Below are 20,160 nucleotides of genomic sequence, written 5' to 3'. Positions count from 1 at the left end.
AAACATTTCATATTAATGAAATGAATTTTAATGAATAAAAGTTCTTTTGTGACTGACTTCCTCCACTTAGAATAATGTTTTCAAAGGGTTTATCTGTGTTGTAGTATGTATCAGTACTTTATTATTTTTATAGTTGAATGATATTTTATTATATAGATAACCTTGGAGAAGGCAATGGCACCCCACTCCAGTACTCTTTTGCCTGGAAAATCCCATGGACGGAGGAGCCTGGCAGGCTTTAGTCCATGGGGTTGCTAAGAGTTGAACACGACTGAGTGACTTCACTTTCACTTTTCACTTTCATGCAATGGAGAAGGAAATGGCAACCCACTCCAGTGTTCTTGCCTGGAGAATCCAAAAGACGGTGGAACCTGGTGGGCTGCCGTCTATGGGGTCGCACAGAGTTGGACACGACTGACGCGACTTAGCAGCAGCAGCATATAGATAACCTACATTTTATTTATCTCAAGTAGATGAACATTTGTGCTATAAATATTTGTGTTCAAGATTTTGTATATTTTCTCATAGGTGTATACCAAGGAGTGAGATTACAAGGTCATGTGATAATTTTGTTTTTAAGCTTCTGAGCAACTGTCAGACTGTTTTCAAAAGCGGCTGTATTATTTTGCATTCTCAACAGCACTGTCTGAGGGTTCTGATTTCTCTTTGTCCTTGTCAACACTTATTATTGTCTTTTTGATTTTTAGCCATCTTTCTGGATGTGAGTGGCCTCATTGTGGTTTTTATTTTCATTTCTCTGAAAGTGAATAATTTTGGTCATCTTTTTATATGGTATTGGCCATTTACAAATCTTTGAAGAAATGTGTGATTTCTTTTATGCATATTGTAGATACAAGTCTCTTTTTATTTATATGAATTCAAACTATTTTTTTTAGTTCTCTGAGTTGTTTCTTACATCCTTAATGGTATTATTTGAACACAAAGTGTAAAACTTTTATATTTAATTTATCTACTCTTTCTTTTGTTGTCCATGCTTTTGGGCATTCTCAGATGCATCTCAGATGTGCATTTGAGAAACCATTGCTTAATCCAAGATCATGAAAATGATCCTTATGTTTTCTTCTAAGAGTTTTATTTCTTACATTTGGTTCTTTAATCCATTTTGAGTTAATTTTTAAATATGATGTTTGATAGGAATCCTCTTCCATTCTTTTGCATGTGTTATTCCGTTGTCCCAGCTCCATTTGATAAAAAAAAGACTTCTTCCCCCACTGAATTTATCCTAGCATATTTATTGAAAATCAATTGACTGTAAATATAAAGGTTTATTTCTGGACCTCAGTTCTGTCCCTTTGATCTATACATTTATCCATATGCCTATATCACACTATATTGATTATTGTAGATTTGTAATAAATTTTGCAGTTAGGATTTGTGTGTCCTCAATATTTATTCTTCTTTTTTCAAGGTTAGCTTTTCTCTATCATTTACATTTCTGTATGAGTTTAAGAATCAGCTTTTCCATATCTTTTGGAAAAAAAGCAAGCTGATATGATTTTGATAGAGATTCTGTTAAATCAGATCAATATGGTGAGTGTTACCATCTTAACAATATTGTAACTCCAATTCATCAGTGGGAGATGTTTCATTTATTTAGAAACTTCTTTAATTTCTTTCAGTAGTGTGTTATAATTTTCAGATTATAACCTTGCACTTCTTTGGGTACATACATTTTAAAATATTTAATTATTTTTTATGTTATTTAAAATGGAATTGTTTCTTAATTTCCTTTTTGTATGGTTCATTCCTAATGTATGTATGCAGTTAATTTTTGTATATTAGTCTTATATCTTGCAAACTACCTAAACAGATTGTTTCTGTAGGATTTTCTGTGTGTAAGATCATGTCATCTGTAAGTAGAAATCGTTTTCTTCCTCTCTAATTTGTATGTCTTTTATCTCATTTTATTGCCTATCACCCTAGCTAGAATCTCTAGTATGAAGTTAAATAGAAAAAAAGAGAGAGTGGAAATCTATATCTTCTTCCTGATCTCAGGAGGAAAGGATTCACTCTTTCATCCTTAGGTATGATATTAGCAATGAGCTTTTTATTGATATACTTTTATCAGTTAAGAAAATTCCCTTCTTTTCCTAGTGTGTTGAATTTTTTTTTTAAATCATGAAATGGTGTTGAGTTTTGGCAAATAAATGCTTTTTATGTATCTATTGAAATGGTTATGTGGTATTTGTCTTTCATTATTGCTGTGGCATATTACCTTGTTTCTTGGATGTTAGACCAACCTTATGCTGCTGGGGTATCTTTATTTTTATCTGATGTTAGTGTAATAAGTGTAATATTTTTATGTGACCTTAAGTGATAATGATAGCCTTAAAGAATGAGTTCAGAAGTGAGTTCAGAAGTTACATTTTTTGGAAGAATTTGAACAGAATTAGTATCAAATCTTTTAAAATGTTTGGTAGAATTCACCAGTGAAACCATCTTGTCTGGGAATTTTCTGTGTTGGGAGATTTTAATAGCTGATTAAATTCACTTATCATGGGTTGAGATTTTCTATTTATTCTTGAGTCAGTTTAGGTATTTTGTATGTTTCAGAGTTTGTACTTTTCATCTTGGTTATCTAATTTGTTGGACAACTGTTTATAGTAATCTCTAGTCATCTTTTATATTTCTGTATGGTTAGTCTTTACAAGTCACTTACATTCTTTCTCTTTTTTTTATTTGTCCATCTAGCTAAAGGTTAATTCTGTTGCTGTGTTCAAAAGAGTCAGCTTTAGGGTTATTTGAATATATTGTTTAGTTACGCCCTTAAAAATATTTCAACAATAATCTTGATTATTTCATTCCTTCCTTCTCCTTTTGGATCACTTTGGTATACTTTTCTGTTTCCCTAAGCTATAAAATTGTATTGTTGGTTTTAGATTTGTCACCTTTTTTAGTATAGGCATTTACAGCTTTAAGTTTCCTTCCGACCTTTTTTATATCTTGTGAGTTTTTGCATGTTTTTGTTTTCATTTCATATCTGGACATTTTTGGATTTTCTTATGGTTTCTTCTTTGATCGATTGGCTCTTCAAGAGTGTATTGTTTAATTTCCATGTGTTTTGAATTTTTCAGTTTTCCTTCTGTTAATTGAGGTTTAGCTCCATTCTACTGTGCTCGGAGAAGATGCTTTGTATGATTTTAATGTTTTAAAATTCATTGAGAGATGTTTTATGACTTGAAATATGGTCTGATATGTTGAATGTTCCATTTGTAATTAAGAAAAATGTGCATTCTGCTCTTTAGGGGTAGAGTGAACCATATACATCTGTTAAATATCCTTGGTTCATAGTGTTTTAAGGGTCTCTTTATCCTTAGTGCTCATCTATCTAGATGTTCTATCATTATTTAAAGTGGACTATTGAATTACCCAACTATTAATATAAAACTATTTCTTCTTTCAGTTCTGTCCTTTATATAATTTAGGGCTTTGGTTTTGGTGCATATATGTTTACAGTGGTTACATCTTGATGAATTGACTTGACTCATTGATTAATATATAATGCCCTCTTTTGCCTCTTATAACTGTTTTTGACTTAGTCTTTTTTGTCCAGTATTCTTACATTCATCCTAGTTTTGTTTTGGTTATTATTTTCATGAAGTACTTTTTCTCATTCTTTCATTTTCATTTTTTTGTGTCTTTGGATCTGATAGTCTCTTCTAAAAACATATAGTTGTATAATATTTTCTTCATTCTGTCTCTGCCTTTTGGTAGAATTTAATCTGTGTGCACTTGAAGTAGTTGCTGGTAAATAAAGATTAGCTTCTGCCACTTTATTGCTTGTTTGCCCTATGTCTTCTATATTTTTTTTTGTCCCTCATTTCCTCTATTGGAGAAGGCAATGGCACCCCACTCCAGTACTTCTGCCTGGAAAATCCCATGGACGGAGGAGCCCGGTAGGCTGCAGTCCATGGGGTCGCTAAGAGTCGGACACGATTGAGTGACTTCACTTTCACTTTTCCCTTTCATGCACTGGAGAAGGAAATGGCAACCCACTCCAGTATTCTTGCCTGGGGAATCCCGGGGACGGTGGAGCCTGGTGGGCTGCCGTCTATGGGGCCGCACAGAGTCGGACACGACTGAAGTGACTTAGCAGCAGCAGCAGTATTTCCTCTATTACTGCCTTCCTTTGTGTTTATTGAATTTTTTTTGTAGTGGCGCATTTTGATTCCCTTCTCTTTTTTGGATATATGTTCTGTTGATATTTTTTTGTGGTTACCGTAAAGATTATATTTATCATCCTAAACTTATAACAATATAATTTGAATTGATACTAACTTATCTTCAATAACATAGAAAACTCTTTCTGCCTTGTTGCCTTTTCCCTCTATTTCAAGTTATTTTTGTAGTGGCGCATTTTGATTCCCTTCTCTTTTTTGGATATATGTTCTGTTGATATTTTTTTGTGGTTACCGTAAAGATTATATTTATCATCCTAAACTTATAACAATATAATTTGAATTGATACTAACTTATCTTCAATAACATAGAAAACTCTTTCTGCCTTGTTGCCTTTTCCCTCTATTTCAAGTTATTTTTGTCACCAGTTACATCTTTATAAAAATGTGTGCTCTCTAATGTAGATTTATAACTTTTTATTTTTGGCTCTGAAATTATATACAAAATAAAAATTAGAGTTAAAACCAAATATACAACAATACTGCATTTATTTTTGCCCATGTATTTACCTTTACTGGAGCCTTTATTTTTTCAGATGGCTTTGAGTTACCATTTTACATTCTAGCTGAGATATTTCCATTAGCATTTCTTACAGGTTAGATTTCATAATGAACTTGCTCAGCTTTTGTTCATCCGTGAATGTCTTAATTATGTTCTGATTTTGAAGGACAGTTTTGCTGGGTATAGAATTCAACATTGACATTTTTTTCTTTCAAAACTTTAAATATATCATTTAAATATATATCATTGCCTTCTGAATTCCATGATTTCTGATGAGAAATCAAATGTTAATCTCATTAATGAGCCCTTGTGACTAGTCACTCTCTTTTATTACTTTCATGATTCTCTTTTTGTTTTTGGCTGATTTTAAAAAGTTTAATTGTGGTGTATCTTAGTGTGGGTCTCTTTCTGTTGATCTTACTTGGAGTTTGTTGTGGTCTTTGGCTTTATAGATACATGTATTTCATCAGAATTGAGAAGTTTTTGGCCCTTATTTCTTCATTGTTGTTTCTTCTCCCCCCCTGCTTCTGTCTCTTCTCTTTTTGGGACCCCCATAATGTACATTTTTGTCTGTTAATAGTGTCCCACTGTTGTCTTAGGCTCTATTCAGTTTTCTTCATTCATCTTTCTGCTTCTCAGATTCAATAAATTCACTAGTTCTATCTTTTAGTTGGCTCACATCAGTTGACCCTTCTGGTGAGTTACTCATTTTGGTTATTTTAATTTTTACCTATAGAATTTGATTTGTGTTTATAACCTCAGGCTCTTTATTGATATTTGTTTGGTTTATATTAATACATTGTTTTTCTGATTTCCTCAATTCTTGTACATATTTTTCTTTAAGTATACTTGAGATAGTTTTAAAGTTTTGCCTTGTAGATCTGATATCTGAGTTTCCTCAGGAATTGTTTCTGTTAATTTTTGTGTTCCTTTGAATATGCCATATTGTCCTGTTTCTTTATATGCTTTGTAACCTTTTCTTGTTGAAAGTTGGGCATTTGTGATAACAAATATATGATAATGCTGGAAATCAAATCCTACCCCTTCCCAAGACTTTGCTGCTTTCTTAACTACTGAAGGCTATGGTAGTCTTTTGTTTTAGTGCTTCAGTTTACTTTTGTAAAGTGTTTATTCTTTACTGTATTCAGTCATTGAAGTTTCTGTCCTTTAGCTTTTGTATGCTCCTTTTGTGACCAAATTTCACCTTGACTACCAACAGCTAAAATGAAAAAACAAACAAAAAGAAAAAAAAATCACACACAGAAATTCAAAACAAGTTCTTTTCCTAGTCCTTGGAGACTGGCTCTCCAATAGAACATTCCTTTAACACTTACCCAGACTTGCATTGAGCTCAGGGGTTATCCCAAAGTAAAGTGCCTCTAGATTTTGTGAATATGCATCTCTCTCTGAAGATATGTGTGGACTTATAAACTCTCCCGTGTGAAAGGGTATTTTTGAATGTCTTAATTTCCCAAAGAATTTCCTACAACATTTAGTCCTGTGACTTAGGCATCCTATTGTATATCATAACCAGTCATCTTTTGCCCTGTGCAAAGGCATCTGTGGTTTATTAGTTTACCTTATAACATTTTTGAGCCATGATGAGATAGTTGGATGGCATCACCAACTCAGTGGATATGAGTTTGGGCAAGATTCAGGAGTTGGTGATGGATAGGGAAGCCTGGCATGCTGCAGTCCATGGGGTCGCAAAGAGTCAAACACAACTGAGCGACTGAACTGAACTGAACTCCACTTTTCCAGTCAGTGTTCAGAGTCTGGGCAAAGATAGTCCCTTTGCATCATTCCTTCTGGTCACCACTAGACAAATTAGAACAGACACATACAATAATTTGCTAGGAAAGTTTTTTTTCCTGCTCTTTCCCAAACCATACAAGATCACCTACTGGGAACATTGGCTACTGCCACTGTATGAATTATACTGTTTTAAGATTCTTGGCTTTAAGATGGCTAGTATGCTGAGAGGAGAAGACAATGGCACCCCACTCCAGTATTCTTGCCTGGAAAATCCCATGGACAGAGGAGCCTGGTAGGCTGCAGTCCATGAGGTTGCTAAGAATCGGACACGACTGAGCGACTTCCCTTTCATTTTTCACTTTCATGCATTGGAGAAGGAAATGGCAACCCACTCCAGTGTTCTTGCCTGGAGAATCCCAGGGACGGGGGAGCCTGGTGGGCTGCCGTCTATGGGGTCGCACAGAGTCGGACACGACTGAAGTAACTTAGCAGCAACAGCAGCAGTGTGCTGAGAATAAGCTGTGGAAGGGCTTATAAACAATTCAAGAATACTTTATCCAGTTTTTAAGTTGCTTTTTTTCTTGTTTCAACCTTTTCTTTATTATTGTAAAATTTTGAGTTTTCCAAAATTGGTTCTGGACAGTTTCTACTATGTTTTCCATTTTTTTTCCCCCAGGCAAGAGTGCTTGGAGTTACATACTCTGCATTATGTAAGTGTCACTCATTGCCTTCATTTATAAATGGATTAGTATTTTTACTGGATATAGTATTCTGTGTTGGCAGTGATTTTCTTTGATCATTTTTAATGTATTATCTCTGTCTATAGTCTCCATTATTTCTGAAGAAAAGTCAGTTGCTAATCTTACTGAAGTGTATGGGAAACAATGAGTCATTTTCTCTTTTGGTTTGTAACAATTTCTCCATGTCTTTGGCTTTCAGTATTTTGACCATGATGTGTCTATTCATGATCATCTCTGTTTATAAATAGTACTTAGAGAGTTTGTAGTGTTTCTTGGATGTGTAGATTAATGTTTTTCATCATTGTTTGGTAGTTTTCAGCTATTATTTCTTTGAGTATTTTTTCTGTTCCTTATTCTATTGCCTCTCCTTCTGATAGTCCCATTATGCTTATATTGGTGCATTTAGTGGTGTCCAGTATTTTTCTGTGTCTATTCATTTTTATTGTTTTTTTGATATATCTTCAAATATTTTGTTCTTATTCCTATCAATTCATATTAAAAGTTGAGCTCTTCTAGTAAGGTTATTTTTTTTTTTTTCATTTTAGTCACTGTGCTTTTTAGTACCAGATCTTCCATTTGAATGTTTCAAAATATCTTATATAACTTTTGGTATTTGCTATTGGATAAGACTGTCATTTTACCTTTTTGGAAAAGATATGGTGCTTTTAAAAACATGATTTTCTTTTGTTTTTTACGTATACTTATAATGTCTCTTAAAATCTATTTGAAGTCTGGTATCTGAATTTTCTCATGGACAGTATCTATTGCCTGGTTTCTTTCCTTTTTATGAATGACGCTTGTCTCTTTCTTGCATGTTATAATTTTTTGGGTTGAAAAATGTACATTTAAAATTATATTCTGTAAAGTTAGCACCATCACAAAGTGAAAAGCTATCTGTGTCTTTCACCTTCAATATACAACTACTAAAACATCCACAGAACAACAAAGATGTCTCTGTTCAGTACATCAGGATGCTGGGGAATTCTGCACATTTGTGCACTAAAGGTGGTTGGATTGGAAAATATGGAGGATGCAGAACCAAGGAAACAGTGGAGGCATGCTTGCAGTCCTGGTCTGTCAACACCAGTAGCTTTGCCCACAATCTCAGAGAATCTGACAGTGGCAGAGGAGGTAATGCACATGATTCTAGCCTCCTGGCCACAGTGGTGCCTACAACCACAAGAAACTGGGCAGCAGTGATAGTGAGGCCTTGTACCTTATACCTCCAGCCACCAGAGCAACCATTACTCTTGCCCCTCACTTGTACATCTGCATCAGTGCAGCTTATGACACTGAATGCTACAGAGGTACCCGCAGGAAAATTACAGCAAAGGACACCACAGAGGCACCCACAGGAAAGTTATAACACTGCATACCATGGAGACATCTGCAGGACCCTGACTCCTCCTGTCTCCTCTTGCCTCTTCCCTCATGGTTGTGGAGCCTGCAATTCAGGATCCCAAATATGAGGGAAGAGCCCACCATCCCAGTACCCCAGGCAGCAGCAACAATGACACTTGTAGAAGCAGGGCACCAATGACCCTAGAGACACAAGAAACAACAATGAAGGCACAGGGCCACACAGAGGCAGAGAAGCATGGAAAATGCAGACTCTCAGATATACCCAGAGGCAGCTCAAGTAAGAGAAACCCAAAACTTGTACTATATCACCACCTACTGGAAATTAAAAGAAAGACTTCTAATTTCTGACCTGTTGAATTGTTAGAAAGCAGAAAGGTGTTCCCTACTTGTATGTGTCAGCAGAGGAAAAACTTATCAAGCACCATGAAAAACCACAGTAACACTTTACCACAAAAAGAAAATGACAATTGCCCAGAAACTAAGCTTAAAAGTCATGGAGCATTGCAATCTGATTGATAGAGAATTCAAAATAGCTGTCATGAAGAAACTCAACTAGTTAACATGAAAACTCAGAAAGGTAGTTCTTTGAGCTCAGAAATAAAGTTAATGAACAGAAGGAATACTTTACCAAAGATTTTAAAACTAAAAAAGAAATTATAGAACTTAAGAACTTGGTAAATGATATGAAGAATGCGTTATAAAGCGCTGGATACAGAGCAGATCATAGTGAAGAGATAATTAGTGAGCTCAAAGATGGAAATTAAGAAATGATATAGTAGTAGAAGAAAAAGGATTGAGATATGAAAAATGAGAAAATTCTACAATAGTTATTCAACTCTTTTAGGAAGGGCAACATTAGGGTAATGGGTATCCCAGAAGGAGAAGGGAGCAGAAAATTTATCTGTGATAACTCAGAGCCTCCCAAACATGGGGAAAGAACTGGGTATACAAGTCCAGGAGGCTAAGAGAATAATTACCTCAATGCAAAAACCTTGTCTAAGACACATTTTATTAAATTTTCAAAAGTCAATGACAAAGATTTTGAAATTCAGCCAGGAAAAAAAGGATGGTAATCTACAATGGCCAACCTAAACAGCGTATTAAAAAGCAGAGACGTTACTTTGCCAACAAAGGTCCGTCTGGTCAAGGCTATGGTTTTTCCAGTAGTCATGTATGGATGTGAGAGTTGGACTATAAAGAAAGCTGAGCACCAAAGAATTGATGCTTTTGAACTGTGGTGTTGGAGAAGACTCTTGAGAGTCCCTTGGACCACACGGAGATCCAACCAGTCCATCCTAAAAGAAATCAGTCCTGAATATTCATTGGAAGGACTGATGTTGAAGCTGAAACTCCAATACTTCGGCCACATGACGTGAAGAACTGACTCATTTGAAAAGACCCAGATGCTGGGAAAGATTGAAGGAGGGAGGAGAAGGGGACGGCGAAGGATGAGATGGTTGGATGGCATCACTGACTTGATGGACATCAGTTTGAGTAAACTCTGGGAGTTGGTGATGGACAGGGAGGCTTGGCGTGCTGTAGTCCATGGGGTCGCAAAGACACGATTGAGTGAGAGAACTGAATTGAACTGAACCTCCAGGGGAACCCCCTTAAGGCTATCAGGAGATTTCTCAGTAGAAATCCTACAGGTCTGGAGGGATTGAAATAACAAATTCAAAATAGTGAAAGATAAAAACTATTACCAAAGAATACTCCTATCCAGCAAAGTTATCATTCAGCTATGAAGGAGAAATAAACGTTTTCCAAGACAAGTAAAAGCTCAGGGAGTTAATCAAAACTAGACTTGTCATACAAGAAATGTTGAAAACTGCTCTTCTGTCAGAAATAAAAAGGCAAAAGTACACGTATTTTAGCAAGGGGATAAATAGAATCAGAAAAATTTAACTCTTTATTCGAATAGGCTTCTAAATAACTTTATTATAGCAGAAAGATTAAAGAGGAAAAAGAGAAAAAGTAACTATAGCCACTTTCAGTTTGGTAACAAACTCAGAACATATAAAGGGGTAATTTGAGACAGCAAAAACAAAAGGGAAAAGGAAAAGGATGTAATCCATAGACATAAATGAAGATGCTATCAACAGAAAAAAAGAGGATTTTTACCATTGAGATATTTTATACAAAACCCACAGCAAACACAAAATATAAATCTACAGCAGAGACATGAAAATGAACAAAGAATAAACTGAGAAAAGCATCACAGAAAACCAGCAAACCAAAATGGCAGACATAAATACAGAGGTATAGAACAACCAGAAAACAAAAAAGTAAAATGGCAGTACTTAGTTTTCATCTATCAATTATAATTCATGTAATGGATTGAATTCACCAGTCAAAAAGACACAGAGTACCCAGATGCATTAAAAAATAATAAGACTATATGCTGTCTCCAGAAGACTTACCTCAGTTCTAAAGACAAATGCAAGGTGAAAGTGAAGGGATTGAATATGATACTCCAAGCAAATGATATTCAAAGGAAGTCGATGTAGACATACTTATATCAGAGAAAATATACTTGAAGCCAAAAAAGGTAATAAGAGACGAAATTGGACAGTATATAATGATAAAAGAAGATATAAGATACACACACACACATATCTAACATAGAAGCACCAGAGCACCAGTTACTGACAAGCCTAAAAGGAGCAATTGACCATAACACAGTAGTAGGGGATTTTAATACCCAACTTATATTGATGGATAGTTCATCCAGACAAAATTCGACAAGGATACAGTGGTCTTAAATGATGCATTAGACCAGATGGATTTGATAGATTTGTTCAGAATATTCAATCCAAGTGCAGCAAAATGCATATTCTTCTCAAGTACATGTGGAACTTTTCTCAAGTGTAGACCATATATTGAAAACCAGTAAACCACCTGGGAAGCCCAGAGATCATAATGGAAATCAATTAAATAGAGACTAAAAAGACAATAGGAAAAAAGATCAATGAAATTAACATATAGCGCCTTGAAAAGATAAAATCAGCAAGTCTTCAGTTATACTCTTTAAGACATAAAAAGACAAAGTTCTGGTAAATATAGAAATGAGTGAAGAGGCATTACTATGAATACCACAGAAATATGAAGGATTATAAGAGAAATGTTATGAACAGCTCTATGCCAACAAATTGAACAAACTAGAGGAAATGGACAAATTCTTAGAATTATACAACTTCCAAGATTGAATCATGAAGAAATAGAAAATCTTAATGGACCATATCACTATATAGAAATTGAAACAATAATCAAAAAGCTCTCTGGACCTGGACAACTTCACAGATGAATTCTGCCAATCATTCAAAGAAGATTTAGTATCTATTCTTCTCAGACTCTTCCAAAAAACTGAAGAGGAGGTTATGATTCCTAACTCATTTTATGAGGCTAACTCCACTCTTATACAAAGACCACATAAAGACAACACACAGAAAAAGAAAATTACAGGCCAATATCTCTGATGAACATAGATGCAAAAATTCTGAACAGAGTATTAGCAAGTCAAGTAAAACAGTACATTAAAAGAATCATCACCATGATCAAGTGGGATTTATCCCAAGATATAAAGAGATTTCAACATTTGCATATCAATCAACAGGATACCATGTTAACAAAATGAAGGATGAAAATCATATGATTATCTCAATAAATGCAGAAAAGGCATTTGACAAGATTCAGTGCTCATTTGTGATTAAAAAAAACACCTCTCAACTAAATGGTTATAAAAATAACATTCCTCATCATAATAAAAGGTGTAAATGACAAACCCACATCTAACATCATACTCAATGGTGAAAAACTAAAAGCTCTGTGTCTAACATCAGAACCAGAACAAAGGGCACTCTTGCCACTCTTACTCAACATAATATTGGAAGTCCTAACAAGAGCAATTAGGCAAGAAAAAGAAATAAAAGGAGTCCAAATGGAAAGAAAGAAGTAAAAGTGTCACTGTTTGTGGATGACATGATTTTATAAAATGATAAAAAAAAAAAAACTCCACAAAAAAGCTATTAGAAAAAATAAATATGACAGAGTTGCAGGGTACAAAGTCAACATACGAAACTGTGCTGCATTTATATATGTGAACAATGATATAGTAGAAAGAGAAATTAAGAAAACCAGTTTTATTTGTAATCAAAACAAAAGAATGAAATACTTAGAAATAAATTTAACCAAAGGTATAAAATACCTGAACATTGTTAATAGAAATTGGAAAAAATGCATAAATTAAAAAATAATCTGCCTATGAGTTTGAATGATTAACATTGTTAAGATATCCATATGACTTAAATATATATAGGTTCAATTCAATCCCTTTCAAAATCACAAGGACATTTTTGACACAGACAACAAAAATTTCTTACATTTATAATGGAACCACTGAAGACCTTGAATAGTCAAAGCAATCCTGAGAAAAAAGAACAAAGCTAGTGGTATCACAGTCCATGATTTCACCTAGACTACAAAGCCATAGTAATCAAAACAGCATGGTATTTTCAGAGAAACAGACACACACATCAATGGAATAGAATTTAGAACCCAGAAATAAACCCACACTTATACAGGCAATTAATAGAAAACAAAGGAACAATGAAAATACAATGGAGAATGGATAGCCTTTTCAATAAATGATGTTGGGAAGGCTGGACAGCCACATGCAAAAAAAAAAAGGTGAAACTAGACCACAGTCTCATACCATACACACACAAAAGAAAAATGGGTTAAAAATTTAAATGTCATGAAATATAAAACTTTGAGGATAACTTGGGCGGTATGCTCTTTGACACTGGTCTTAGCAGTGTCATTCTGGATATGTCTTTTCAGGCAAGGGAAGCGAAAACAAAAATAAACAAATGGTACTAAAGGTCCATCTAGTCAAGGCTATGGTTATTCCAGTAGTCATGTATGGATGTGAGAGTTGGACTATAAGGAAAGCTGAGTGCAGAAGAATTGATGCTTTTGAACTGTGGTGTTGGAGAAGAGTCTTGAGAGTCCCTTGGACTGCACAGAGATCCAACCAGTCCATCCTAAAGGAAAGCAGTCCTGAATATTCATTGGAAGCACAGATGTTGAAGCTGAAACTCCAATACTTTGGCCACATGATGTGAAGAACTGACTCATTTGAAAAGACCCAGATCCTGGGAAAGATCGAAGGCAGGAGGAGAAGGGGATGACAGAGGATGAGATGGTTAGATGGCATCACGGACTCAATGGACATGAGTTTGTGTGAAATCCAGGAATTGGTGATGGACAGGGAGGCCTGGCGTGCTGCGGTTCATGGGATCGCAGGGTCGGACACGACTGAGCGACTGAACTGAACTACATCATCCTAAAAAGCTTTTGCATAGCAAAGGATACCATCTACAAATGAAAGACAATCTACTGAATGTAAAAGATATCTGCAAATGATATATTTGATAAAGGGTAAAATCTAAAATATATAAAGAACTCATACAACTCAAGAAGAAATAAACAACCCAGTTAAAAATGGACAAAGGACCTGAATAAATATTTTCTGAAGGAAGATGTATAGATGGACAACAGGCATATGAAAAGTTGATCAACATCAATAATTATTAGGGAAATGCAAATCAAAACTACAGTGAGGTATCACCTCACTCCTTTTAGAATAGCTCTTTTAGCTATTTAGCTCTTTTCCAAAATACAAGAAATAAAAGGATGTTGAGAAAAGGGAAGTCTCATATATTCTTGATGGGAATGTAAATTGGCAGCCACTGTGGAAAACAGTATGGAGAATTCAAAAAGTGAAGAATAGAACTGCCATATGATTCAGCTATCCTACTTCTGGGTATTTGTTTAAAGAACACAAAGGCACTAATTAAAAAAGATATATGTACCACTGTGTTCATTGTGGCACTGTTTACAATAGCTAACATATGGAAACAACCTGAGTCCCTATCAGCCAATGAATGGATAAAGAAGATATGTATGCATATGTGCTTATGTACACACACACACACACACACACACACACGGTAGAATACTACTCAGTTGTCAAAAAATGAAATCTTGCCATTTGTGACAATATGGATGAACCTTGAGGGTATTATGTAAGTAAAGTAGTGTGATGAAGAAAGAAAAACATCGTATGATTTCACTGATTTGTAGAATATAAAAAGACAAAGACAAAACAGATAAACAGAAACAAATACATAAATTCAGAGAACAGAGTAGTGCTTTACTGGAGAAAGTTTGGGGTGGGGTGTGAACTGGATAGAAGGGATTAGCCACTTCATCCCTTCTCTTGACTCACTTTCCTCCTGTTTTTCCTTCTGTCTCTCTTTCTATCTCTTTCTTCCATCCATCCACAAACCTACTGATAGATATATCATTATTCTTTTCTAATAAGTGGTAACTTAAGAAGTACAGGTATACCTCAGAAATGTTTTGGGTTTGGTTCCAGACTGCCACAATAAAGTGAATATTGCAGTGAAGTAAGTTACACAAATATTTTGGTTTCCCAATGCATTTAAATGTTATATTTATGCTATACTGTAGTCTGTTAAGTGTGCAAGCATTATGTCTAAAGCAACAATTTACAAACCTTATTTTAAAACACTTTATTGCTAAAAAAGTCTAACCATCATCTGAGCCTTTAGTAAATTGTAGTGCTGTGCTTAGTCTCTCAGTCATGACTGACTCTTTGCGATCCCATGGACTGTAGCCCACCAGACTCCTCTGTCCATGGGATTCTCCAGGCAAGAATACTGGAGTGGATTGCCATGCTCTCCTCCAGGGGATCTTCTCAACCCAGGGACTGAACCCAGGTCTCCCTCATTGCAGGTGGATTCTTTACTGTCTGAGCCATGAGGGAAGCAGCAAGTTGTAATAACATCAAATACTCATCACAGATCACCATACCAAATATAATAATAATGAAAGAGTTGAATTACCAAAATGTGGCAGAGACATGAAGTGAGCAAATGTTGGAAAAATTGCATTGATAGATTTCTTGCAAAATTGCCACAGTCCTTCAGTTTGTAAAAAATGCAGTATCAGTGAAGTGCAATAAAAGGAAACATGATAAAATGAAATATGCATGTACTCTCAGTGTTATCTTGGCTAAAAACCAGTATTTTTCTCTTCAAAAGTTCATTCTAGTTACTACACAGTGAATATATGAGGTATGGGAGCATTTCTAGAATATAATAGATTTTTAGTGCTTGACCTAAAACTTGTTGCTCAGTTTCAGATTGGAAATAATGAATGTATGGTGTATTTTTGATAGCTCAGTTGGTAAAGAATCCGCCTGCAATGCAGGCGACTCCGGTTCAGTTCCTGGGTCCAGAAGATCCGCTGGAGAAGGGATAGGCCACCCACTCCAGTATTCTTGGGCTTCTCTTGTGGCTCAGCTGGGAAAGAATCTGCCTGCAATGTGAAATATATGGGTTTGATCCCTGGATTGGGAAGATCCCCTGGAGAAGGGAAAGGCTACCCACTCCAGTATTTTGGCCTGGAGAATTCCATGTACTGTATAGTCCATGGGTTTGCAAAGAATCAGACATGACTGACTGACTTTCACTTTTTCATTTTCTAGTTTTAGATAAAATATTTATTTAATACTTTATGAAAATAATTTAGATTTTATATTTTTGAAAAAAGTAACATCAATTTTAAAATTGTTTCAAAGTGAAAAGACAATTTACAGAATTATCAGGAGGAAGAGGCCAGGTTTGAAGAAATTTAAGTGAAATTCCACCACAATCAAGTGATCTGAATCTGAAGCATTATAAACTTATTATTTTTTTGCTGTAACCGTTTTTTCTTCTCTGAGTGTGTTTATGTATCTGCATTTAAAATTAAGGCAATAATAAAATATCTGCTATTTGTCTTGAGTAATATTTAAGGAAATGAGTTCCTTTTTTGTTCGTGTAATTAGCAACCTTTTTATTGTACAGTCCTTCCTTTATTGCAATTTTAATAAGTAAATTTCTACATAGATTTTCAATTTTATTTGCTTCAGATTCTTAACTTTCACACCAGGAGACTATGATACTTTTACAGTTTCTGAAAAAAATGACCTGTGACTGGTATAAAGTTTCTTTGATTGTACTAACATTCTTTTAATTAAATTAAAAAAAAGTAAAATTGAAAACACTATTAATTTTTCACTGTTATTTTATGGATTTTTTTTAGTTAAATATGAGACTTTTATTTATTTATTTGATATTTATTATATTTGATTGTGATATGAATGCTCTAATTTTAGGCCTTTGAAGACAATTTAATTGAAGCAAGGAAAGAAATTGAAGTATCACAGAGTAAATATAATGCACTATCATTACAGCTGAATAATAAACAAACAGAACTGATGCAAAAGGATATGGATATTACCCTAGTCAGGCAAGTATTCTGACTCCTTAATTTAATTTAACGTAGTAGAAATGTTCTTAGTTATGCAGGATGCCAGCATTTTTATATTTATTTTTATATTTATTGTTAACACTCCAGAATGACAACAGTGTTTGTCTTCTGTGAGACCTATGTTTGTGTATTGGAACTATCTGGAATTAAGTGGGACAGTTGGAGGTTCCACTGTGTTGGAAAAAGCATGCGCAGAGTATCCCTGTTTCAGATGCATTCATTCATTCATAGTTTCCTTATAAAATTTTTACCCTTGTATTATATAATATTCATTATTATTACAATGAGTAATAAATGAGTAATCCAGTTTTGACTTTTTATTTTGTGTTGTGCTTAGTTGCTCAGTCATGTCCAACTCTTTGCTACACCATGGACTGTAGCCTGCCAGGCTCCTCTGTCCATGGGGATTCTCCAGCCAAGAATACTGGAGTGGGTTGCCATGCCCTCCTCCAGGGGATCTTCCCCACCCAGGGATCAAACCTAGGTCTCCCACACTGCAGGCAGATTGTTTACTATCTGAGCCACCAGAGAAGCCCATATGCTAAATAGTTTTAGTTTGTGAAATACTTTTTCTGTATCAAAATATTTAATTTTATAGTACTGCTTATGAAGTGGAAGTACTTGAAAAACTTGTGTTTTTAAGTGTTTTGAAAGATTTTAAACTACCTATTAATTTATTTTATAATAACTTTTATCAGAAAATAGTGTTAGAACAAATCATAAAAGTATATATACATATACATAAATGTCATACATGTATACACATGTATTTACATGTGTACATTTTCAATTTTAAGCTATTTAAATCACAGTGTCTATCACATACTTGTATAAGCACAATTTCAGTTTCTGGTGCTACCTGTAAAATATGTCATATATTTATATACATAATATAATATTGTATTACGTTTATATATGACATATATACATATATATATATGACATATATAAATGGAAAAATTCTTAGAAAAGCATAACTTTCCAAAACTGAACCAGGAAAAAATAGAAAATCTTATCAGACCCATCACAAGCACAGAAATCGAAACTGTAATCAGAAATCTTCCAGCAAATAAAAGCCCAGGACCAGACAGCTACAGAACTGAATTCTACCAAAAATTTAGAGAAGAGCTAACACCTGTCTTGCTGAAACTCTTCCAGAAAATTGCAGAGGAAAGTAAACTTCCAAACTCATTCTATGAGGCAACCATCACACTAATACCGAAACCAGACAAAGATGCCACAGAAGAAGAAAACTACAGGCCAATATCACTGATGAACATAGATGCAAAAATCCTTAACAAAATTCCAGCAAACAGAATCCAACAACATATTTAAAAGATCATACATCATGACAAAGTGGGCTTTGTCTCAGGAATGCAAGGATTCTTTAATATCTGCAAATCAATCAACGTAATACACCACATTAACAAATTGAAAGATAAAAACCATATGATTATCTCAATAGATGCAGAGAAAGCCGTTGACAAAATTCAGCATCCATTTATGATAAAAACCCTCCAGAAAGCAGGAATAGAAGGAACATACCTCAACATAATAAAAGGTATATATGACAAACCCACAGCAAACATTATCCTCAATGGTGAAAAATTGAAAGCATTTCCCCTAAAGTCAGGAACAAGGCAAGGGTGCCCACTCTCACCACTACTATTCAACATAGTTTTGGAAGTTTTGGCCACAGCAATCAGAGCAGAAAAAGAAATGAATCCAGATTGGAAAAGAAGAAGTAAAGTAAAACTCGCACTGTTTGCAGATGACATAATCCTCTACATAGAAAACCCTAAAGACTCTACCAGAAAATTACTAGAGCTAATCAATGAATATAGTAAAGTTGCAGGATATAAAATCAACACACAGAAATCCCTTGCATTCCTATACACTAATAGTGAGAAAACAGAAAGAGAAATAAGGAAACAATTCCATTCACCATTGCAATGAAAAGAATAAAATACTTAGGAATATATCTATCTAAAGAAACAAAAAACCTATATATAGAAAGCTATAAAACACTTGACTCTGATGAAAGAAATCAAAGATGACACAAATAGATGGAGAAATATACCATGCACATGGATTGGAAGAATCAATATAGTGAAAATGAGTGTACTACCCAAAGCAATCTATAGATTCAATCCCTATCAAGCAATCCTTATCAAGCTATCAATGGTATTTTTCACAGAACTAGAACAAATAATTTCACAATTTGTATGGAAATACAAAAAACCTCGAATAGCCAAAGCAATCTGAGAAAGAAGAATGAAACTAGAGGAATCAACCTGCCTGACTTCAGGCTATACTACAAAGCCACAGTCATCAAGACAGTATGGTACTGGCACAAAGACAGAAACAGATCAATGGAACAAAATGGAAAGCCCAGAGATAAATCCATGCACCTATGGACACCTTATCTTTGACAAAGGAGGCAAGAATATACAATGGAGAAAAGACAATCTCTTTAACAAGCGTTGCTGGGAAAACTGGTCAACCACTTGTAAAAGAATGAAACTAGAACACTTTCTAACGCCATGCACAAAAATAAAGTCAAAATGGATTAAAGATCTAAACCTAAGACCAGAAACTATAAAACTCCTAGAGGAAAAACTAGGCAAAACACTCTCTGACACAAATCACAGTAGGATCCTCTATAACCCACCTCCAAGAGTAATGGAAATAAAAGCAAAAATAAACAAATGGGACCTAATTAAACTTAAAAGCTTTTGCACAACGAAGGAAACTATAAGCAAAGTGAAAAGACAGCCTTCAGAATGGGAGAAAATAATAGCAAACGAAACAACTGACAAAGAATCTCAAAAATATACAAGCAAATCCTGCAGCTCAATTCCAGAAAAATAAACGGCCCAATCAAAAAAATGGGCCAAAGAACTAAACAGACATTTCTCCAAAGAAGACATACAGATGGCTAACAAACACATGAAAAGATGCTTAACATCACTCATTATCAGAGAAGTGCAAATCAAAAGCACAATGAGGTACCATCTCACTCTGGTCAGAATGGCTGCTATCCAAATATCTACAAACAATAAATGCTGGAGAGGGTGTAGAGAAAAGGGAACCCTCTTACATTGTTGGTGGGAATGCAAACTAGTACAGCCACTGTGGAGAACAGTGTGGAGATTCCTTAAAAAACTGGGAATAGAACTGCCATGTGACCCAGCAATCCCAC

General features: G+C 34.8%; 1 protein-coding gene across 15 annotated transcripts in view; it reads left to right on the top strand.

Moving 5' to 3' along the window:
• The window catches only part of CNTLN (centlein), a 331,587-nt gene that overhangs the window by 120,087 nt on the left and 191,340 nt on the right, over positions 1-20,160 (top strand). For 8 of the 15 annotated variants that reach the window (XM_081499257.1, XM_081499287.1, XM_081499358.1 and 5 more), the window contains exon 6: positions 16,804-16,941. In XM_081499257.1, the coding sequence (XP_081355383.1) occupies positions 16,804-16,941 (138 nt within the window). The remainder of the gene's footprint in view (positions 1-16,803; positions 16,942-20,160) is intronic. The other 7 variants (XM_081499348.1, XM_081499268.1, XM_081499330.1 and 4 more) reach the window with 1 other exon arrangement.

This window comes from Giraffa tippelskirchi, chromosome 1 (genome assembly GCF_054371585.1).
Source record: "Giraffa tippelskirchi isolate mGirTip1 chromosome 1, T2T-mGirTip1v1.2.pri, whole genome shotgun sequence".
NCBI classification, from domain to species: domain Eukaryota; kingdom Metazoa; phylum Chordata; class Mammalia; order Artiodactyla; family Giraffidae; genus Giraffa; species Giraffa tippelskirchi.
Note: the sequence above shows the minus strand (reverse complement) of the source record. Positions and strands in the feature narration are given on the sequence as shown.